Source organism: Anastrepha ludens, chromosome 2 (genome assembly GCF_028408465.1).
Source record: "Anastrepha ludens isolate Willacy chromosome 2, idAnaLude1.1, whole genome shotgun sequence".
NCBI classification, from domain to species: Eukaryota; Metazoa; Arthropoda; class Insecta; order Diptera; family Tephritidae; genus Anastrepha; species Anastrepha ludens.
Window position 1 is genome coordinate 51,033,652 of NC_071498.1, and position 25,161 is coordinate 51,058,812.

General features: G+C 38.0%; 2 protein-coding genes across 2 annotated transcripts in view; both read left to right on the forward strand.

The window, feature by feature from the left end:
* The first annotated feature begins 14,134 nt into the window (after positions 1-14,134).
* Positions 14,135-14,749, forward strand: LOC128861936 (uncharacterized). The gene has a single exon (XM_054100339.1). It carries the CDS (start codon positions 14,135-14,137, stop codon positions 14,747-14,749), a length of 615 nt encoding a protein of 204 aa, XP_053956314.1.
* A 3,691-nt stretch (positions 14,750-18,440) lies between these two features.
* The window catches only part of LOC128870838 (DNA replication licensing factor REC), a 60,251-nt gene continuing 53,530 nt past the window's right edge, over positions 18,441-25,161 (forward strand). The window contains exons 1-4 of the mRNA XM_054113285.1: positions 18,441-19,428; positions 19,505-20,116; positions 20,196-20,813; positions 20,868-20,988. Of these exons, the coding sequence (XP_053969260.1) occupies positions 18,555-19,428; positions 19,505-20,116; positions 20,196-20,813; positions 20,868-20,988 (2,225 nt within the window). The 5' untranslated portion in view covers positions 18,441-18,554. The remainder of the gene's footprint in view (positions 19,429-19,504; positions 20,117-20,195; positions 20,814-20,867; positions 20,989-25,161) is intronic.

A 25,161-nucleotide genomic window follows, 5' to 3' on the forward strand; every position in this document is an offset into this window, starting at 1 on the left:
GGTTGAAGCCAATGTCCGTCCTGTTACATAATTGAATTGTACCTATTGGTGAACTTTGCAGGTTCGCGTAATATTCAAAGCATCTTATAGGGTATAGTTTTAGATAGTCGGCATATAGTAAATACTCGCAGAGCTTGGTACATGTAGACTTTCCTGGTTGAAAGCCATGTTGCTACATAATTAAATAGCTGTTAAATGCAGATACTAATATCACTGTGCCCAGATTTTCAACCTTGGGTAATAGTTGTGGTAGTTGATCTCACTTAATGGAGTCTTCTAAATTCAGTAGCGCGTTCCGTTTTGCCACATTGGCCCTGGTTTGTAAAACAACGGTATTTCCTTTCGGGCCGCTGATAGCTCATTAAGAAACAACATCATATCACATGTTAAAGTGGCCCGATTCTGATTTTAATGGATTGGCTTTAAAACTGAATGAGTTATCTACCAAAAAGTTAAAATGTTAGTTATTTTGCTTAACAAAAAATTAACATAAAAAATGGAAAACATATTCGAAAAAAGAATTAGAAACACTTCAAATGCATTTGAAATTGATTTTGTATCGCATCGAAGGCCACCGTAGCCGAATGGATTGGTACGTGACTACCATTAGGAAGTGCACAAGTTCGAACCCCCGGTTTCTTGTAATAGCGGCAGAAAAAGGAAAACCTCCGAGTGTATTTCTGCCACGAAAAAGCTGCCCATAAAAACTCATCTGCCGTTCGTATCTGGGTTAAAACTGTAGAATCCTCTATTTGTGGTATGCGTCTTAATACTTCTAAGCACCATTTATATATTTCTGTATATGTATATTAGGCCGGGTCGATTTGTGGTGAGGCAAAAAAATCGCCCATTGCTATGTGAAAATCATATTCTAGGGATCAAAATAAGAAACTTTGCCGAAGGAACCATACCTCTAAAACGAGTTCTGATGTCCCCCAATTTGGGTCGAACTTTTAGTGTCTTTTGTGGGGAGGCAAAAAAAAATCGCCCATTGCTCTGTGAAAATCATATTCTAGGGATCAAAATAAGAAACTTTGCCGAAGGAACCATACCTCTAAAACGAATTCTGATGTCCCCCAGTTTGGGTCGAACTCTTTAGTTTCTTCTCTCATGTAAAGGCCAAAAATGGTGATATTTTGAAATGATTGTATGGGGAACCCCCCAGGGAAGTTCCAGGGGGTGTGCCACTGGCATGGGTGGACCGGCCGTCCAAAGTTAGTGGGGGTCGGTCATACATTTGGATTCGATTGGAGCACTCTAAATGGGTCAAAGTGGGATTTTTCGTTCGACCTAAATTGGGGGACATCAGAATTCGTTTTAGAGCTATGGTTCCTTCGGCAAAGTTTCTTATTTTGATCCCTAAAATACGATTTTCACAGAGCAATGAGCGATTTTTAAATCAACCCGCCCTAATGTATATTATATATTTGTACATAATATACATTAAGATTTAAGGGTTTTCCATTTCGAAATTTATAATTTAAGGTTGTTTCTAAATGAGCTCTCAGGTTTAAAGAGAAATTACCATTATATCGCAACCTGAAGCCAATTTAATGAAACGGGCAACACCATTGAATTTAGAAGAACCTCATTAAGCAAGTTTACCAATCGAAATCTTTGCCTACATTTTAAACTTGCATAGTGGAATTATTTACTAATGTGTATCCAAATGTTTCGGAATTATTGCAAGCTTGACAATGGGTCTGTAATCTTCTACCGGATTACTGAATCCCTATTTGTATTTAGATAGGTGAAATATAGGCGATTTTACGTTCTTACAGAAAATCGTCTGTTTTAAATTATTATTAAAATTAAGGCTAATGGGATAATAGGGTGTCCCAATCCTTACTCCCGCACAAAAGTCAGCGCATTACTTGCATTGCGGCTGCTAAAACAAGCAAAAGACACAGTTCCACATTGCAACAGTGGCGCCAGCAAGAGTAAGCGGCCAATCGCGGTAATAGCGCAGACACACCAAATTTAGCGAAGTCCTCAACCATCTGTGTGATCCTTCTGCGTGAAAAATGTGACACACATAAATCAAATATGATAGATTAACGAAACCAACGCAAGACTGAGTCTTGTCGAGGCCCTATGCTCCCGAGTGGTGTGAACAAGGACATAAAAATGGTATTTGCACCACAAAATAGGTTGCACGTGCTTTAGAGAATAAATTTTAACCCACAAACCATTTCCAATCTCACAGCTTACAATAGATCTTAGCGTACACTCTTATAAGATGAAATTAATTCTGGAAGTGCAATAGCACTCTACAAAAACTATGCTTTATTGAACCTCCCATATACATTTTTTACTCATCTCATATCTCTCTGAGAGTATAACAACTACTAACCGATAGTCCCAGATGCTAGTATAATTATTTATAATTACTTATACTTCACATAATTCAATAAATAAAATAAAATATACCAACTAATGGTATATAAAAATCGAAACCATTACCTACCTCACACGTTAATCAGTTAAATTTAATAAGACTTTTTACACAGAATGTATAGCTGTGTTTTAAGTAATGTTCTCAATGCGCTAACGATTTGCAATAAAAGTATGTCATATGTGGCTGTGTATCGCACAAATCCATCAAAAGAAATGTTATTGTACAAGGTCTTTCAAAAGCGCGTTTCTTTTTTAGCACTGTTCTGTTTTGACAGCTGTCAAGATGGTAGATGTTAAGTAGTAAACTTGTTAATTATTAGGAAAAGTTCGATTTCTCTCGAGAACGGTATAAGAATGATTGAGAGTCACTACGAGAAAAATCTGTAGATTCTGTTGAAAGCATTATCTACTCATACGTTGCTCATTTCCACTTGAGAAGGTATGTAAGCAAAAGTATCATATCGTTGTTGTTGACAAGCCTTCGCATTCCTCTCATATTACTGCTTGATGCCAAGATAGAGCCCCAATCATACCTAAAAGTCAGCCAAAATTTCAGCAAAGAATCAACTTCAATGCTTATACTGTAAAGTATCATTTATCGTTCAGAAATCGTAGACTAGAGAGTCCAAATAAATATGATATATAATCCATTTCCAGTCAATATATGTATTTAATTTGAATTAAAAATAAAACCGAACTTGAAAAGCCCTATATATTGTATAATAAGGAAAAATGTATTGAGAGCAATTCAAGCAAATGTTTGACGTATCAATTTTTGAATGTTTTATTGAAAGCCACAATTTGCTGTAAAAATAGTTGCAAGAAAAACCTCAAGATCTATATTAGATTTTTTATGGGCCCAAAAATTGTTAACAAATTAAAATTAAACACAGCGTTTGCCATGTGGAATTAGTGCCTATTTAATTAAAGTATTCAAAATTCCAAGTTCGGCGTTTTATTTGACCTAAAAAAAATGTTGATACGAAAATTACCTTAGCGTAATGGGTGGAACCTTAGAATTTCAAAAGAAGTGGATAAATTAAGACAAATTGTTAAAATATGTAAGCATGATTTAATAAGTCAATTTAAAATTTGAAAACTTTTCCTTCAAATAAAAGAAATTCAATTTTGACGGCTTGTATTTCGTACGTATATGCACCTTACAAAGAATCCGACGCAGAGAAACTAACTATCGAGAACGAATGCATCGAGAGGGTGGATCAATTCCTCGGCCTAATTATTAACAGCAATGCCAATACATCTGTGGCCATAAGTCATTGAATATTTTATGCGAACACAGCATTCTACCTACATATGAAACTCTTTAAATTGCGACTGTTAACAAGAGTTCAAAAACTTTGCATGTATAAGTCGCTAACCAGGTCAATTCTTAAGTACTATTACGAGATATGGATCTTTAAAGTAACAGACATAGCCGCAATATTAACTTTCGAAAGAAAAATACTCAGAAAAATATATGGTCCACTCTGCATGGAAGATGGCGCGTATCGAGTAAGATATAACGAAGAGCTGGATGTATGTATCGGTCACTCCATAAGTTCGTACGTTTTTTAAAAGTGGTATTAAAATTATTAAAAAAGATGTTTAAAGTATTTATTAATCAATAATATATTTTCCTGGTATTAAAATTATTAAAAAAGATGTTTAAAGTATTTATTAATAAATAATTAATATAATTTCCTTCATTATTTACAATGTCTTCCCAACATTGAGGCAAATTTTTAATTCCCTGCTCAAAAAATTGTTTGTCCTTGGAGCCAAAATACGCTTCGATATCTCTTTTTATAGCTTCTTTTGAGGAGTAGTCCTTATTGCTCATATGGGATTGAAGTCCACGGAAAAGATGATAGTCACAAGGTGCAATATCCGGAGAGTATGGTGGATGCGGCATTAGCTCCCATCCGAGCTCGTTCAGCTTTCCTAATGTTTGCCTTGCGGTATGAGATCTTGCGTTGTCGTGGTGAAACAAAACTTTCCGTCTATTCACCAAAGACGGTCGATTTTTGTTAAGTGCCTCATTCAGGTTTGATAGCTGATGGGAATAATAATCAGCAGTTATCGTCTGGTTTGATTCCAGAAGTTCACAAGAAACAATACTGGCCATATCCCACCAAATAGACAGGAGAATCTTGGTGATGGGGTGAAGGCCATCTCTAGGGGTCGGTTCTGGTGTTTCATCTTTATCTAACCATTGGCGTTTGCGAACAGGATTATTGTAAGGACCCATTTTTCATCACAACTTATGCGCAGTCCTCACACTCACGGTATCCTCTCCGTGAACAGTGTTTATTTCTGCAGCAGCAGTCGTTGCATTTTTACCACTTTTAAAAAAAAAATACAAAATATGTCTCTTATACGCGTTCGAAGATTCCGTTTTATTTTTTAACAACAAAATCCGCGATTAAAATCACTTGTTGGAAGAAAATTCAAATAGTTCCGTTATATTCCGCGAATAATTTTTTGTATGCAAAAATCGTACAAAAGTGAAATTATGGGTAAAATGCGCACGAACTTATGGACTGAACTGATACTTATAGAAAGTGAAAATGTAGCAAGATACATAAAGAAGCAACGAATAAGATGGCAGGGTCATATTAGCATACCGTATCACAGAACACCAGTGGAAAAAGAAACAGATGAAGACGGTGGAGAAGGTGATTGGATTCTGTCCGCAAATGAGTCAAGAAACTAACTAGGGATCGAGTTAAATGGGGGAATGTAGCTGCGGAAGCTATGGTCTGCCAAAGACTATGAAACAAATGATGGCGATATATTTTTGATATCAAACACTGATATTTCTATTTCTCTGGTTTTCTCAAATGTTGGTCGGAAAAATATTAAACCTAATTTTTTTTTTTAAAATGCTTACCGTTTCATTTTTTTTTTTATTTGCGTTGTTGGGAGAACATAAATTTGTGGCCGACTGCATAATAATAGTGTGAACTAAGACTTTAAGTCACCTTCGAACGGCAAAGTGTTTTTTATAAGAAGTTTTTTCTTGGCAGAAATTTAATGAGAGGTGTGCCATTGGCTGCTTGGTGGCCACTATTCTGAAAAAAACTCTTTCCATCATTTATTATTTCATGCCCATGATGTGCAGCCAGGGCACTACCGAATGGTAGTCACGCATTAACTTATTCAGCTACGGCGACCGTTTACAGCTTACAAGAAATATTTGGTTAGGCAAAATGATCATTTTTGAGTAAAATTTTAGCGCAAATGGCTTAAACCTCTTTTATGGTCAATCTTTAACTCCTGGGCGATACTATGACTACTAACATGGCGGTCAACTTCGAATATTTCTGTGATTTTATAGACATTTTTGGCGTTATCGACATTTTTTAACATCAAAAATGCCTGAATGGAATCGTCGAAACCAAAATTGCACGTTATTAGTTATTATAAAGGGTCCGCCATATAACTTTACGGAAATAAAAATGCTATAAAAAAGAAACTACTCAATATTTTTCCAAACTGTTTTTTTTTTTATTTTGAAGTACAATCCTTCCGGTTAATGATGGAACACAACTTCATTCATATGGCTGCATTTTCGATTGTATGCGGCTGTATTTCAGCTATGACATCACGTATGTTGGTCTTCAGTGCATCAATTATTGCTGTTCGGGTGTACGCACGGTTTTTGGTCGGTCACGCGTGGATTTGTCAATAAGCAACCTAGTTTCTCGTACTTTTTTCGCAAAGTAACGCACACACGCTTCATTCGGTGCTTTTCTTCTTCCCATTGCCGTACGTAATTTTCGTACACATTCTGCAACATTACCATGATTTTCAAAGTAATGTCGCAATATTTCCCAGCGTTCTTTGAGTGTATACACAATCATTTTCGTTCAGCGGAAGAATAAAACTAATTTTCTGTCAAATCAGATGACAGCTAAGTGTTACCATTCTTCAAATAATACCTAGTTTAAATCCGTAACGATAGATGGCGGGCCCTATATTATCGTCACCATAAACACCATTCACAATTTCAGCGGCTTGGCTGGCATTTTCGCCTTTATCAAAGAAAATCTGTAAAATGTACCGAATTTTCTTTTTGCTGACTTCCATTGTTAACACTCAGTAACTCATAACTGAATAGAACAAACAAGAAACAGCAAACGATTTTTTTGTTTTTAGTGTGAAATGTTACCTTGACAACGAGCAAAAACTTTAAATTGTTTGATCGATACTTTACGAAACGTTGATCACTACAGGCATATTCCGAGAAAATAATGCATTTCTTTTTCCCCAAACTAATATTTTCGTAGAACATTGAAATCCATTAGCTTCCAACTAAAAGGGTAATTTTAAGCCTAATTTCAATAAGCCTTTCAAAATTAAATTTGAAAAGTCGTTAGAGGATTAAAAGATTCTAGAAAATTATTCTTCGAAAAATTTCACTAGGAGTTTTCTCAGGCAAAACCTCAATATCACCAACATAAAAATTCCTAGCGAAGCTAGCAATCTGAATGATATTCGTACGGATAAAATTTTAAATATTGCGGGCAGTGCTTCAGAATCAGAATATATAAGAGGAAGCTCTTTGCCAATGATTTATTTGATACATTTTATGTTGTAGGTTCTATACTAATACACTATTCTGTTGATTATTATATGACGTTTCTTATTCTGAAGCTACAACCAACAGGAGCAACACATTTGAGATAAAGGTGAGAATGAGCATTTTCTCAAGTTGAGAAACACATTTTTTTAATAAAAAAATGCTTATTTTTTCGAGAATGCTAGAAATCTATAGAGGTCTCACTGAGAATCCACAGTTATTGAGAACCCGAATGAACGCATAAGCCTTCTCGTCTGGGAGTTGCAAGCACATACGAGTATGTATGGCATTTTATAAATATTATTAAAATAATGGAGACTTTAACAGTTTAGCAATTTTTCTGCTGTTTTTTCATTCTTTCAGCGCCACTTTTGTTACTCCTACCTATTAGTAGGTATTTTAAAAATGAATACATTTAAAATTTTTTTACAATATTTTCTCTACACTTCCAAACCAATTTATTTACAATATTATTCCCAATTTCTTTTTGCAGAAATAACTTATCTACTCCATTGCAAACTCCAAAGTCTACTTCATTTTTACCTCCTATTTCGTAATAGTCGCAGTCCAATGCTGCAAAGTGGTTACGCCCAATAATATCCTGTTCCAAATTATTCTTTTTGCGGAGATAATTGAATTAAACAATTTTCAATGAATCGCTGCCAAAACATTTTCACTTTGGTTTAGTAAAAGCTTTAGTAGCCAAGGATGTTTGGATGAGGCTTTGAAAAATCACAGCGCAACAACAAAATGTGCAGGCAGCTTTTCATACATTTTTCTACCGTACACATACATATTCATAAATATGTGTTCAATAAAACTTGCTGATATATTTATGTACTACATTTATAAAGAGATTATTATGCGTATGCACATACATACAAACTTAAGTAAATTAATTTATAATTAATACTTGACAATTATTAAAACGAGAGCCTCCAGCCGAGTGATCCCAGTACTTTGGACATTGACGTACATTTTCTTGAAATTCGATTTATTTGTAGCCTTGAGTATAAGAAGTAAATTGAAAAATATTATGAGAAAAAATTAATAATTTGGAGATTTGTTCAATTTTGAAAGTTTTATTATACCGTTTTTCTAAATTGACGTATCATCGGTTATTTTTAACATGCAAAAAAAGTTTGATGATCATGACGAAGTACTACCGGAAGCCAACCTTTTTTACTGGTTTGCCGAATTCAACTATAAGCGCACTTCACTATAGGACGAAAGGTAAAGCTCGTCGATAATCGGTTATTTTTACAGTTTTATGTCGCCTCCGAATGGTAGATGGTTTTTTATGAGGAGCTTTCCCAGAGCAGACATCAAGCAACTCCAAAATAAACCTTTAAATACGGTATACAAAGACATCGCTGCGGACATGAAAATATGGATAGATAGGAATAATTTAGCCACTTGCGAAACAGCGAAAATCACGTGTACACAGAGTGCAGATAAATACGTCCGCTAGAACACCTTCTATGTTCCTACCCTGCATTAGCTAGAACCACATTTAAATGCTTATGAGCTTTACAATATGAGCAGTTAGAGTACCTCTCGGGGATAGAGCTCCAAAGTTTACTTAGATTCGCAAAATACGCAGACGTATTACAAGATGTCTACTACAAAGAAACGTAAGGGTCTAGCTCCATCTGATAACACTAAGGATCAATAGGTCTATGTGATGGCTTTCAGCCAGCCAGGTCAACCTAATCTAACCTTCCAGAGCTGTTATATACCAAGAGGTTTTGTAATTAATTATTCCTCAAAAATATTTACTAACTCTCAACGTGTCGATTGGAGCAAAGAAACATTGCGAAATTCAAAGGCAGTCAATGGTATAAAATCGTGACAGGCGACAAATCTAAGTAATATGAACCTGAGAGTAAATATCATATTTTCGAATAGAGGACTTTTGAGGTTGCTGATTAGAAATTTGAAGTCATTTTTTTCAAAATTCAAAATTTCGCATTCAATCTGATAGTTAAATTTTTCGTATAAAAGGAGTGTCTATAGGTAGATGGAGGTGTTAGTTCGGCAAGTAAACGAACTTGGGCTGCTTTGCTTTAAATATTTTATTCATATACCATAATTACAGACAAAACTCCTTGGCAAAGAGCAATGCATAACAAGTATTCTTCCAATTCTGGAGACCAGTCAAAAATTATTTAAATGATTCTGAGCTCACCGATATATATCTATAAGATACCTACAAAAATATAAAGAAAAAAATAAATGAAAGAATTAAAAAAAGGAATAAATAAAAGAAATAAATAAATAAAATATTTTAGTTTTAGAATATACAGAACTTCGAAAATAGAAATACAATTTTTAAATTTTAAAGTTAATTAAAATAGACAGAACCTGAAAACTACATAGGCGAAGGTTGGCCAAAAAGTCTTGCGGTATTTTTATTGAATTTTCAATTGTTCATAAAATTGGTTATAATAATGCGATTTAAGTCAAATATGCGCCGTTTTGTTCGATGACGAGTTCCCAACGAGATGCCAACTTCATAATGCCCCTCTTATAGAAGCTCGCTTCCCTACTGTCAAAAAACTCGGAGAGCCAATTTTCACAGGACTCTTTTGTGGACAACTTCCAACTACCAAGCTCGTTTGCCATGGACAGAAATAGGTGGTAATCACTTTGTGCGAGATGCGGACTATACGGTGGATGCAAAAGAACCTCCCATCCGAGCTCCCGGAGCTTCTGGCGCGTCACCAAAGATGTGTGTGGCCTGGCGTTGTCCTGATGGAAGACAATTCGGCCTCTGTTGATCAAAGATGGCCTCTTCTGCATGAGTGCTGCATTCAAGCGGTCCAGTTGTTGGCAGTACAGGTCCGAATTGAGCGTTTGGCCATAGGGGAGCAGCTCATAGTGGATGATTCCCTGCCAATCCCACCAAACACACAGAAGAACCTTCCTGGCCGTCAATCCAGGCTCGCCACCGTCTGGGCAGCTTCACCGATTTTCGACCACGACCGTTTGCGCTTCACGTTGTCGTAAGTGTCCCACTTTTCATCGCCAGTCATCATCCGCTTCAAAAACGGGTCGATTTTGTTACGATTCAGAAGCGATTCGCATGCATCCGTACGGGCAAAAATGTTTTTCGTGTGGCATCCATACATCGAGCTTCTTTTTGAATCCAAGCTTCTTCAAATGGTTTATAATGGTTTGATGACTCATGCCCAGCTCTTGGCCGATGCCACGGCTGCTACTATGCCGGTCTCTTTCGATCAATTCAGCGATTTTATTGCAATTTTCGACGACAGACCTTCCGGACCGTGGCGCATCTTCGATCACCTCTGCACCAGAACGAAAACGTTGAAACCATCGTTGTGCGGTGGAAATGGAAACTGTATCGGGTCCATAAACTGCACAAATTTTATTGGCAGCATGAGATGCATTTTTGCCTTTATCGTAGTAGTACTGTAAAATATGCCGTATTTTCTCTTTATTTTGCTCCATGTTTGCGACGCTATAACTCACGAACGACTAAAAGCAAACAACAATTAATCAAACACGTGTTAGCACGTGAAAAGAGCTTTCCAAAAAGCTCTAGCGTCAACCGATGCGACGAATACAACTAGAACTACGCGCTTGCAAAGACAAGCTTGCGGAAATACCGCAAGACTTTTTGGCCAACCTTCGTTGCGATGTTGTATGCGAATTTTAGACGTTACAAGACATCAAAACTGACTTCGGATTTTTAATTATCACATAGATATATCTTGCCATAGCTCCTAGTGGGAGCATAAGAAACAAACATAAATATATTTTAACTTGATTTATTAAAGTTAGGAATTTAATTAGACTCCAAGAATGTTCTGTTCTTTTCGCTTCAGCTTCCACTTGTCGCTCCCACGACTTGGCTGGTTTTCTGCGCCTGCGACCCTTCGGGGGCTCCAGTCTAGTGCAGTTCTTGTGATGCCATCTTGGGGTTTACGAAACATATGCTCCATTCATCTCCACTTACGACGCACATAGTAGACACGTTAAAGACAATATTTTGGACGTGCATCTAAAAATTTGCACAAAATTGCATAAATCTCATATAGCGTATACTCCAAGGAGAATTATGAATTAACCTTTAATCACATGGCATTGGCATGCTTTTGAAAAAATAGTAGGCTTATATTTATTTACTTTAATATGATAATTTGATTTTTAACTAATTTCATAGTAATGAAATATTTAGTAAATTTTAGTTTAGAGAATTTAGTTAAAAACTAGTACACCTTTATTTATATATAATAAGAGAATGCAGTGCATTTAACCAATTTAACCAATTTCAAAATATGATTTCGAAAAAATTTCACCTCTTTCGAGAGGCTTTTGACCCAAAGTACATCTACTCAAAAAATTAATTTTTGAGCATTCAATGAGTCATCCGTCATACTGCTCCAATATGGCACCCAATGATTTCAATATGCAAACTAAAAATAAAATGCGAGGTGACGGTTTTTCAATGCTTGAGAAACGCTTGACGCTTTCAAGTCATATGCTTTGAAGTTACCTAAATTGAAGTAGCGAAAGAGCTTGGAACATTGGTTCAAACGCATGCATACGCGTATTGATCCCAATCGCAAATGGTTTGCAAAAAACATAAGGTCACTTTCAAAGCTTAAGTAGCAACTCTGGTATCTATAATATTTAGGTGGTACATTTTCATCTTAATTTGCAGCATCACGACTTTCATTATGCCGAAGTATCTATATGCATGAAAATATCTATAATTCTTTCGACCCTAAATATTATCCCAATTACTTGGCCCTTCATGTTTTACAGTTAAAAATAAATTCTCCTAAATATTTGTGGTGTGCGCCTTAATGGTCTCCAAATCGGCCGCTGTAGCAAAATGGATTGGTGTATGACAACCATTCGGATAGAAAAAATTGTTTCTAATAGCGACAGGCAAATGCAAACCTCGAGTGTATTTCTGCAATGAAAAAGCTCAGTTAGCGCAGTTACTATTGGAATATTTAAAATTCAGTCTTTATACGTTTAGTCTGTGTATACTTAGGGTTTATGCAATCTGCATCTTTCAGATTATACTTTAATTCGTTAAAAAACTACACAATCTATATTTCTGAAAGAATATTCCAATCAAGGTGGCTTTGGAAAAATTAAATATGAAATATGTCATTGTTCTTGGGCGATATGAAAAGCAGTTTTTTATTGCTTTGACTTTGACTCTTTTTTACTTTTTATTGTAGCTAAACTTGTTTTTTTTTTTTACTTTGCTAAATGTTTTCGGATTATTATTTTGATCAAGGAGTCGTCGTAGCTCTATTTTACAAAGTCTTTCTTTAAAATATCTAGCGAATGTTCGGGGTTCCTTTCGAAACTTTTAAAACCAGTCTAGTATGGACGAATAAGTTGATCTATAAACTAGTGGCTAAAATGAGTTCACTAAGCTGACTTTTATCGGACTCCCTAAGATTATGAGTATTTTTCTTTTGATCTGTCGTTAACAATCTGTGTCAGCTCTTCTTAATTCGGGTTGATTTTAGTCATTGCAGCCTCTGTACTCGTCAACGCAATCGGCGGCCGTGCAACAGCTCCCATTCCTTCAAAGGACCAATAATAGAATAATTGCAAATATATAGTTTTTGAAAATAAGATGTTTGGTTTATATTAAAAAAAAAAACCAGCGCGACTGGTTTTAGAAGGATCAAACAACTTTTTTTTTATGGTGTCGAAATCCTTTCAACATGAACGTTCGATGCAGGAGTAGACTTAAAAAGCTTTTGTCAAATGTATATAAAATCTTTAACTTAGAGAGCTCTTAGTAAGCATAGACTTCCTTTTTAAAACTTTTTCACATTTAGAAACCAAAGCCATTCGAAGAACAATCAAATTGGTTCAAATCCGCTAAAATAGTACTTTGTAAGTGCTAGTGAACTAGAAACATGTCTCACTAGTTGAGATTTTTCCTTTTGGGAAGTTTTCCAAATAGTACACTTATTCATAAGTACATATATACATATGTATATACAACTCTACATACTACCATTTTGTGCACATTTTTAGTTAGTCATTCTAAATAGTTGTTTGTGTTCTGCCATTTCCTTTAGCTGTTCGCTTAAGTGAAATAATTGTCGTCGTCACAAAAATTCACTCACATTGGCCCTCTCTTAAGTGCTTTTATGTTTGTGTGAGAATAGCTGGTAGATGTACATTTGCGCGAAGATGTTCGTCCTAAAGGTATACCTGTACACACACACAACTACTTATTTTTAGTCACAATTTTTTGAAACACACAACGAAAGCAAGTTTACTTATGGGGTTACAAAGCAAAGTGCATGTTTCAAATTGAGGTGAATGTCAAGTATACAAATACTCATGAGAAAGCGAACGAGGGGGAACGAGGGAAATAAATGTACACACATCCTACATTTTCGTCAGAATTGTAATATTTTTATACTCACGAAAGTTGTACTCGCTGTTATGTTATACACCAAGCCATGTGTGAGATGTGATGAAGAATTTGTATAGAGCCTTGGATTGGAGGAGAAAGAGATATACTCAGAATACGCTTACAAGGACTTAAGTACCTGCTTCTTCAACTAAGCTAAATATGAAATAGTGATGATCAAAGGAGCAGTGCATTTATGTTTAGGGAGAGTACTAAGGTTGGTACAACACGAAAAATCACTGACTCTCAACTCTATTAAATATCTTATAAGCGCATGAAAGGTGTACAAAAGACGCCTAAATAGAAATTTTTTAGCTATAATGTATAGATACATATTTGGGCGTATGCCACGGCGAACAAGGTTGGATATGAAATAATAAGCTAAATATATAAAATTTTCAAAGACGACTCGAAGATGTCAGAAGATAGTCCTGAGTCGAGGTTTTCGGTGCCAGAACAAAAATATATATACCGATTGAAAGTTCCTATTGGAAATGGAGGCATGTATATAAATATACTAAATAGACATATGTACAGAGAGGCGGCGAAGCAAGTAAAGAAATCGGTCAGAAACGATAAGAGAAAGTTCATTGAAGATCTTGCTAGCGATGCCGAAGCGGCAGCAGGAGCACACAATATGAGACAGCTGTACCGCATAGTTAGCTGCCTAACCAGCCAGCAGAGTAGGAGTAACCAACCAAGCAGAGCGTTGAATGGTGCTTTACTGACCTTCAATGTTGACCAAATCCGTAGATGGAAAAAAAGAACACTTTGAAGCAATTAGTAACATCGCTCCTAGCAGCGAATCTAGCTTCGAAAAGGGCAGCACAACAACCAGCAGCAAAATAACAACACCATGCCCTAGTCTAGTGGAGATAAAGGATGCAATCAAGAAGGTGAAGCCAACGAAGCCCCGGGCGAAGAAGGCCAAAACTCTTCGCATCATAGTAGAAGTTGAGTGGCGCTCCTCACTTTACATGCAATTTGTCGACTTCAAGAAAGCATTCGATACAATCAATCGAGTTCCAATATGGCTGGCGTTGAGTAGAAAGGGCGTTCTCGCTAAGATAATCCGCCTCATCATAACACTTTGCGAGAACTACGAACTGACAGTGCTCCACAACGGCAACGTAAGGCAAGTTTGTCCCCTGTCGCCCCTTCTCTTCGGCATTGTCCTAGACAGTGCTATGAGCGAATTTACCCTGCACAAAAGAGGTATCGTATGGAGTTTCACCAGACATCTTGAGGGGCTGTACTTCGCCGATGATATCTGCCTCCTCTCTTACAAACTCACTGGCATGCAAGCGAAGGCGAACGCTGGCACGTACACAATAAAGCCAGACCTATAGTGGTAAACGTGTATCCGGTAGAATTTGTCGGAAGCCTCTGCTACTTCGGCTGCATTATCACAACAGTCGGCGGAGCAGATGAAGATGTCAACTGCTTGCTAAACAAAGCAATGCATACACCGTATTTCTCCGAACTTCGAACAGATCTCTCTATCCGGAAACTAGAGTTTGAGGGTTGTGCTAGGGCAATCTTTCCAAACAGGCAGGATTGGATCGAGGAGAAAATCTGCATCAAAGCTTGCACCTCTGTCTTCACTGACGGTTGCAATCGGGAATCGGAGCAGGGCTTTCTCTAAATCAGCCAATTTATCTAGCGCCTTTAAATTGCCGAGCACTGCTAGTGTTTTTCAAACAGAAGTCTTTGCGATGCCTAGGGAACGCGGGATCGAGGGAGATATTAACATTTTCTCCTATAGTCAAACCGTGATTAAGGCTCTGCCGATGCCAGATACGACGGTGCAGAACAAAATTAGTAAACTCCTGTAAGGATGAGATCAAATCGCTTGTGTGTGCAGGTTACATTTCTCTGATCTGGGTTCCAGGACATAGGAACATAGAGGAAAATTAAATTGCTGATGAGCTTGCCAGGAAGGGGACAGAATTGGCCTCAGATATCTCCTATCCGATCACCGGCATCCCCCTGACAGTTGTAAAGGCAAACTGCACAATTCACGTGCTATTTCGAAAACCCTTTGGCCCAATTATGATATACGAAGGACTCAGAAAGTCCTTTGCACTCTTCGCCATTCAATTTCCAAGCTCGTGTAGCTGCAAAAGATTAAGCCAAATGAGACAATGCCTAGTAAAGTTCTTACTGGCAAGGTATAACCTCAAAAACTTATCGTTACTACACGTCTTATATGCACCGTGGGCGGCGGACTGCACAAATGAGTACATCAAAGAATATCCATCCATCTGCATGTGTATATGCTTTCCAGCAGCATAGAAAGACACCTACTTCCTATTATGGTAGTACTTGAGTCATCCAGTAAAAAATAAAATAATCATGAAAAAGACGAAAACACATTTATTCTTAGATTTCTTGTGGGTAAAACCTACAAATCCATTACTTGGTATTAACTCTAGTGTGCGAATCAAATCATCGGATTTGAAGGCAAATAAAAGAAAATATTGGGTATGTGAATAAGTTTTCGCCCTCGTAAAAGAGGTGTCGCTGCTGATACTATTTTTGTGTTCGCGAGGTCTCGATCGCTGTAGTTGACATTCGTTTGAAGCAAAAATATCCTTTTTTATGTTCTGATGTCAAAAATGTCTACGTTCGTCCAAAAAGCAGCATTTGCGGGAAGTCATGCTTCATTATTACCTTATAAGAAAAGTGCAGCTGATCAATATTTACGGTAATCCCGCTTTATCAAATACAACTTATAAAGAGTGGTTTCGACGCTTCCAAAGTGGCAATTTCGACGAGAGTAATAATTTCGCGAACGGGTACCGAACAAATTTGAAGATACTCAACTATAAAAATAATTGGATGCAAGCGCATATCGAACCTAAAAAGTTGGATGTTGACAGATCAACCGTCGGTAAACGTTTGCACGCGATGGGACTGCTCCAGAAAGCAGGTAACTGGGCAATTGAAGGAGAGGGATATCGAGAGACGTTTGGTGACGTGTGAGATGCTTCTTGAACGGCAGAAAAGAAAAGGTTTTCTACATCACATCGTCACTGGCGCTGAAAAATTTATCTATTATGATAGCTCTAAGCGTCGAAAATGTTGGAGCCTGCCAGGTGAACCAGTTCCATCGACAACGAAAAAAAATCCATGCTTCAAAGCTTATGTTGTGCATCTGGTGGGATCAGAAGACTGTCATATATTATGAACTCCTTAAACCATCTGAAACCATCACTGTCGATCATTACCGACTACGGAACGAAGCTAATGCGTTTCAGTCGAGCTGTGAAAGAAAAGCGGCCGGAATGGGACGGTAGACATGACAAACTGATTTTGCTGCATGATATCGCCAGGCCACGCGTTGCTAAATCGGTCCAGAAATATTTAGAAGGAATGAATTGGGAAATCTTGCCTCACACGCCGCATTACCCAGACATTGTACCTACGGATGACCATCTGTTCCGATCAATGCAGTCAGTCTTTATTGGAGAGCGATTCACTTCTTACGAGAGCATCGCAAACTGGCTCAGTGAATGCATCAAGTCAAAAGAACTCTAATTTTTCATCAGAGGAAACCGTATGCTGCCTGAAATACGGAGTAAAGTTGTAGCTTCTAATAGCACATACTTCGCATTCAATTGTTTAACTAATTCTTAACATTGGCTAAAAAAGGACAGAACCCAATATGACATCCATAACAAATCTGATCTTAAAAAGACGATATCTGAAGAGTGGCACCAAATTCGTGCAGCATACACAAAATAATTGGCTGACTCCATGCCGCGACGTATACTTCAAGCAATAACTGATAATAAAGGTTACCCAACAAAGTACTAAGTACCTTAAAATTTAAAAAAATTGAAATAAATAGTTGCTCTTGTCTTTTAAGCTGAGGCATGAATTCTCTGTATGTTTTTTTTTTTTTGCATTACCATGAAATTGGTGGACACTTTTTTGTATTTCATGTTGATAATTGAAATAAAATAGGATAAACAAAATATATGTATACTCTGTTTTCCATTTTCGCAAAATATTATGAAACTTAGAAGACCTGACAAAAAAATCGTGTCTGTATCAAATAAGGTGTGAGTGACTGTATGTATAGTAGTTTCAAGTTACTTTGTGCTATTCGTAGTCTGTAAGATTCAAAATTTTAGCAAGTAAGTAAATTAGTATGAAAAACTCGACAAAAGAATTGATAAGAGCATACAATTTGTGAAAGTCATCAAAAATGATAGATGGCAATATTTTTCCAGCCGAAGCAAAATTGTAAGAGTAATTTTGGCTTCTACCTCAAAGAGGACTTTAGAGCGCAGTTATGCCCGCTCATTACGCAGGTATTCTTACACTCTGCCAATTAACCAAGCGATTGCTCCCTTGATTCTTTACGGCTTTTGATGACCTCTGTTATAAACAAACCGCTGTGATATTCCGTATTATGTCAGCAAATCAGCTGATTCCTTAAAATTTGCTGAGCGCCGATTAAGACTTCTGATGTTGGTCACACCTTTGCATAATTGATATAAGTGAAACGTAAGTCGCTCACCTCAAGGCTAATCTGCTCTATTTTTTCTTATTTGTTTTTTCATTGACAACCTGCTCTAAGTTTGATAAAAAAACTTAAGAACGTTGGTTAACTATGGAATCGTAATGGAAGTAAGCATATGACCTTGGATGCATTTGGAATTTTCTCAAGAAAAAAAGTGGAACTTCGTTGACTTGACAAATTAGAATGCATGTGTGATATTATAACACAATTTCAGATAAGTTGCCTTTATATTTAATTCCTTATTTTAATCGTTGAATATAGACGTTTGTTCACATGTGTATGTGTTCTATTATTAGATATAGTTAATTAAGTTTGTTTTTTTTTTACTTTTTCTAATTTATCAGTTTGCACCACATAAATTCGCGCTTGAGGAAAATTTGTGATGTAGCTGATTCAGAAATTTTTCTTTTCGGTCCCGAAATTTAACAAATTTTTTTATCTCGTTTTCGTAGATTGGCAACTCGTAAGCATTGGCCGCAGTATCTATAGTCTATTGTTAGGCGCACAGTGAACAGTTGCAAACAGCTGATTGTAAATGTCAACATTAAATAAAGAACGCGGGGTCTTTAAAAATTCAAACATAATTACGTGAAAATAGTGCATAGTTGAAGTAGTTACTTATTATGAATCCACCTGCTTCACGTCCCCCCGGGCGCTTCATACGAGGCCGTGGACGTGGTGGAGGTGCTTACCGGCCATACTTTTACTTTCGACGGCACGGGCGAACAATACCAGCCGGTGGTCGAGGAGGATTCCGTGGAACGGGGAACATGCCCAAAGCTAGCACCGCTGGCGGCTGGCGTGGTCGTCGCCGTGCAGGACAACAAAACGATAATTCCTTAACACACCCACCTGACATTCGTTTAGATTCATCTTTTCTGCGACCAGAGTGTTATGCAGCGCCGGAAGATGCCCAGCATGCAGTACAAAATATTCCAGCCAATATGCCACTCCAATGTCCTGGCTGGCATCTGTACTTTCCACACGAGTCTTATAATGAGACATCGGAGCTGGCGAACCGCATTAAGGCGATTGAGGAACATTATACCAGACATGAAGCTGTTTATGATTTCAAGCAAATTCAGTTTGAAAAGTTTTTTATGTTAGAAGCGAATAAAGTGTGCGGAGATGAAGTGCTTATGAAGGCGTGGCCGCAGATCAAACAGGATATATTAATTCATACTCAGCGTGCACTGGCCACGTTCGGCGCCGCTATGCACAAAGTGGTAACAGTGGCAGCTGTGGAGCGTACAACCAGCCAATTGACGTGTAGCACAAATGTATATGTGCCACGCTGTACCCTACCACGAAAGATATATGTGAGACCAGTTGGCTTTCAAGAAGTTAACTTAATGTCAGATCTAAATAGTTCGTTGGTGGATAGTTTGTGTAGCGTGCGCGGCATTGTGTATGCCATAGGTGCAGTAGAGGCAACGGCCTCTTGGATTGCGTTCAAGTGCTCGCGCTGTGGCCAAGAGCAAACTCTGAGGCAAAGTGGTAACCTTCTGTTTTTTAATATATATTTTTGCGTTCCAGCTGCTCAATTAACATCTTTTAATCTTTGCCGACATAGGATTTTATATCACTCGTCCATACAATTGCAAACGCGATGGATGCCTAGCGAAAAGGAATTTCATAGAGCAACGCTCATCTCCATTCACGCGCATTACACCACTGCAAATAGTTGAGCTTCAAGAGAGCAATTTACAGTCACCCGTCTATTTGGAATTCGAAGCACCACCCGCGCTAAATGTCGAGCTAAGGTATGATTTAGTGGATAGTTTGGTTTCGGGACAGGATGTAATTATAACTGGTATACTTAAAATGCGTTCTTTGATCGACGAACAAAATACATACCCGAATTCCTCTGCATCTACGGGAGAAATCTATATGAAAGCTTGCTCCATACAAGATGCCATGCATTTCGGACACAATTTCACCCAGCGCGATATGGACGCAATTTCAATGATAAACTCTGAACCAGATAGTTTTAAGCTTTTAGCACATTCAGTGGCGCCTGAGCTGCACGGTGAAGAATTGGTGAAAGCGGGCGTGCTGCTAGCACTTTTCGGTGGCTCCGGCTCACAGATGCACAACGAGTCGGAAATTAATGTGCTGTTGGTTGGTGATCCCGGCATTGGTAAATCGCACTTGTTGGAAATGAGTACAAATGTTTCGCAAAGAGGTAAGTCGCTGATTAAAATTTCGAATGCATATTTTTGATTTAAATCTTCTGCTTTGCATCCTGTTTTTTACTCCTACAGGCACCCTCTTTAGCGGCAAACGTTGCTCTCCAGCTACACAATCATTGGCCACAGCGATTCAAGGGCGTTCTAATCATATCATTAACTCTGGCGCACTCGTTACTTCGAACACAGGTCATTGTGCAATCGATGATCTTGATCGCTTAGCTTCACAACAAGACAGTCTTCTACAAATTATGCAATCCAAAACTGTTGCATTGCCATTTCATAATTTATATGTTACCATTACTGCGCCTACCTCCATTATTGCTGCGGCAAACTCACTACGTGGGCATTACGACCGTTCTCGGCTGCTCACTGAGAATACACGTCTAAGTACTACTTTGCTGCAGCAATTTCACTTAGTCTTCCTATTATTGGACAAGTCTAATAAAGATTTAGATACCTCTTTAACTGAACACATTAGAGCAATCCATGATGGTATCAAGAAAAGTTCTACGATTGCAGCTCGTTTCGCAATGAAACCAAAATCAAACAATTCAATGAATTTTTCCCTCACTGACGAAGAAATAGACGATGAAAATTACGATTTGAGTAATCGTTTAAAGTTAAAAAACCAAGATTTTGAAGAGGAGGAGTTAGATTTGTTGCCGCCTATTTTAATGAAGAAATTTATTGGTATGTACTTTATGCATATCTCTGTTTGCTTTTGTTACTAGCTTTCCTTTACAGCGTACGCTCGTCAACATGTGCGCCCATTACTAAATAGCGAAGCCGCTGAAGCGCTGAAAACCTTTTACATGGGTTTACGTGAAAAAGGATACGAAGAAAATCGATGCGCTGTAAGTACAAGGTAAGTTAATTTCAGCTTTAAGATGCTATAAGTAATCAGAAAATTTCTCTAAAAAATGAGGCATAGGCATTCATTTAGCTTTACTTTTTGTAAGGAAAAGCTCAAGCAATTCTTACATTCGCTGAAAGGCAAATGAGGTTTATAGACCATCTATTTGCTGGTTCTCCTAGTTTTTCCTATTTTCGAAAAAAAAAAATCAGGCTGAGCTAACAGAAAATCCGGAAAGTGTATGCGTTATGTGCGAAAAGGCTAAATTTTGACAATTTACACTCTGTCTCATCATTTTATTTGTTTACTGTAAGTGTGACCGGCAAAATTCAAACTTAGAGTTCCGTTAGAAAAAAAATTTAAATGCTGCTAAATAGTCACATTCCCTTTGGCGAACGCGTTGCGCAATTTGTTAGTTTTGTGAGAAATTTAGAAATCGTACGTTGTTTTTAAAAAATGCGTTCCGCGTATGAAAAACGTTTTAAAGCAATATTCCTTTGCATGATTCAATAAAAAAGGTTTGCTCTGTAAGCAGCTTTCTCATTTCCTCTTAACAAATCGGCTCCCTTAGCAAGACCCTGGGTTGCTAACTCTAGAAATTTTTAGCAAAAGCGGAAGAAAAGTAAAATTTGTTGGAAAAACATTTCTTTTTCAAAAGGGTGTGTAAGCACGTGCTCGGTATGTGAATAACCAAAACGATATGGAAAACATACTGGCATACAGCTTAAATCAGGATATCATAAAGTATCTTTTTAGGGCCGTTGAACATGAAGGATGGACGTTTTGACTATTTGAGTCCGATGCCTTTCAAATACAGGTTGGGGTGTTACTTGAAACATACATAAGCTACCAACAAGAGCTAATTTAGCAATATGTAACTGATCACAGCCTCCTGATGGCAGATAGTTTTTTATGAGGAGTTTTTCATGGCAGAAATACACTCGGAGGTGTGCCATTGCCTGTCGAAGAGCCTCCGCTATTACAAACAACATTTTCTATCATTTCGTGTTTCATGCCCGGGGTAGTTTGTCAAGTAGTTAGAAATGTAAGAATAATCTCGACTTGGGGGTCAAAACTCCAAACTTACGTGGGCATAGTATAGTAAAGCAAGGCGTGAGTATGTTCACAGCTTGTTGTTAGTCAATTAAATTTATGATGAGTTCGCTTCTTCTCTGAAAGGCTTTCATTAGGGCCATAATGCTTAGGTAAAATTATAGCGTCATATTAGCAAAACTTCCCAACTTCGTGATCAGTTTCCAATTTAAAAATTAATTCACAAAATTTAATCTGGGTTTAACTTAATAACATTTTCTTCTCATATAATTTCTGGCTATTTCTGCTTCTACCATTTATAATTTAAGTAAAAACAAAACATTTTTTGCTACCATTTTTACCAAAAAGGTATTTAATTTTTCCGCTTTCTTCGCCCTTCTTAAATGCGACCTTTTGTAAGGGAGTGTCAAAATTCTAATATCACAAGTGAGCAAACCTTTAATAATTGAATCATGGTACACACCCTAAAAGTCCAAAAATGTGACGTGAATTTGTAGCAAAATATTTGAAGAAATCGAAGACGTTCATAAATGAATGGGTGCAAAGGCATACCGAAGTTAAAAACGTTGACCACTCACGCGGACGAGGCCAAAAGAAAAAATACCGCTACAAGATCAGAAGATCGTTGATTTGTTGGTGACAAAGCCGTACTTTTCGTTGCGTGACACTGCATAACTTCTAAGAAAAACTGGTGTTAATGTATCCAAAGACACTTTTTCGAGGACATTTACGTGTAGAAAGCTTGAAATTTCGGAGCACATTGAAAAAACCGTTGCTCTCGTTATCACACATTGAATTTGACTTGCATGAGCTACGGAATTGGACAAACATAATATACACGGATGTATCTTCCTTTTGAGCGAATAGTTGCATACGTCGGTTGTTGTTGTTGTTGTTGTAGCAGTATCTTCGCCCTGTAAGTGTAGTGTAATTACCGGTCGTCTTCGTCTAGCTCATCTAACGGTAGGCCCAGGAAACTGGCTGTTTCGACGGGTTGGGTCCAGAGGGAGAGAGGTGTTAGATGAGTGGGTTTGATGGGGCATGTGAAGAGGTGGTTAGTGTCGTGCGGGGTACCTTCACATGCTGGACATATGTTTAGTATGTCGGGGTCATTCCCATGGCAGCCGGTTCTACGTTACCGGAATGACTCGGGTTTTTATTCCCGAACCAGGGCTACCGCCCCACTATACTAGCCCTGTCTAGTGTACCGTATTTTACATACGTCGGTTCTTGTGTACTGCTGATAATCGACAACTTCAACGAGAATGTAAACATCCAGCTAAGCCTCATGTTTGAGGTTAATACTCTGAAAAAGGATTTGGATAAATAAAATCTACCAAAAAGCAATATTACTGTCAGCTGCGAAAGTATTTGGAAAAACAAGTCAACCTTTTAGTTTACAAGAAGGCAGTGAGCCGAAGCTTCGAAATCGAAGATTTGTAGAGTGGAAACAGCAAAATGTGCTTCAAATATTGGATTGGCCTTCACAGTCGTCTAATACCAGCCCTATTGAAAATCTTTGGGCAGTTGTTAACGCTCCGTTGGACATCTCTTTTAAAACCTTCGTTTGGGCATCTAGCCCACCCCTATGTATTAACAGGCCTTTGTATGGGAGTATGTGGTAAATGCGCCACATTTATAATTCGTTTTTAAGTACCGCAGGTATATATTTTTAATTTCTTACCTTTTTCACAGAAGCAAAAATAAATTTATTTATAAAGGGTGTTTGTTTTAGAGGTTAGGTTTTCAAGTTGGCACTACTTTTTTCGTAGATGGTCTTTTTGACAGCTGTCACTTGATTTATGCTCAGTTTGGTTTGCCATTTCATAATGAATAGACTTACACCTGAACAACGTTTGCAAATCGTGCAAATTTATTACGAAAATAATGGTTTGGTTCGCGCGACGCATCGCGCGCTGCGTCCAATATTCGGTCGACATAATCGTCCATCAGAGTCACTAATTCGATTAACCATGGATCGGTTTCGCACCACGTTTGCTCTAGTGGATAATACGCATCCTCAGAGACGTCGTACAGTGCGCACCGAAGACGCTATTGCTGCTGTGGAGCGGAGTATCGAAGAAGACCCGAATGAGTCCATCCGCCATCGCCCGCAGCAATTGGAGATGTGCCCATCCACTTTATGGAAGAGTTTGCGGAAGGATCTTGGTTTGCGGGCTTACAAAATCCAACTCGTGCAAGAATTGAAGCCGAACGACCATCAAGCGCGTCGCACGTTCGATGAATGGGCCCAAAACGAGATGGCCACCGATCCGGATTTTCACAAGAAAATTTTGTTCAGCGATGAAGCTCACTTTTGGTGAGTGACCATAATCCACAAGCCATTGCTGAGACGCCGTTACATCCTCAAAAAGTCACTGTTTGGTGTGCTCTATGGGCAGAGGGAATCATTGGTCCATATTTCTTTAAAAATGAAGCTGACCATAATGTTACAGTCAATAGAGAGCGCTATAGAGCCATGATTAATGACTTTTTCGTGCCTGCATTGGACGATGTTGATGTGGACGACCTTTGGTTCCAACAAGACGACGCTACATGCCATACAGCCAACGCAACAATCGATTTATTGAAGGAAACTTTTGGTGAGCGCATTATCTCGCGCCGTGGACCTGTGGCGTGGCCTCCAAGATCGTGCGATATAACACCGCTGGTCTACTTCTTGTGGGGCTATGTGAAGTCGCTTGTCTACGCAGATAAGCCCGAGACGATTGACGTCTTGGAAGAGAATATTCGGCGCGTCATTGCTGACATACGGCCCCAATTGCTGCAAAAAGTGGTCGAAAATTGGGCCTCTCGGCTGGAATTTACTCGAGCCAGCCGCGGCGGCCACTTGCCCGAAATCATTTTTAAAACATAATGGCAAACCCTTATCTTTATAATAAAGCTAAATTCTTGGCCATAACATTAAATTATATACGTTTTATTTCATCTTAAAAACCTAACCTCTAAAAAAACACCCTTTAAATTCAGTGGAAGGCAAGTAAAACAAGTATACGAGATTTTATTCGAGAGGGCTGTTGGCATACTGGATTCTGCATGTAAATACATATCCGGCCAGCCAGACCCGAGGTGCCCAACCAAAGATGTAACTTTTTAAAACCTTTCTTTCGT

Bases quoted from the DNA above. Each gene is read 5' to 3' on its own strand.
- LOC128861936 (XM_054100339.1), top strand. From the start codon at position 14,135: ATGTTGACCAAATCCGTAGATGGAAAAAAAGAACACTTTGAAGCAATT.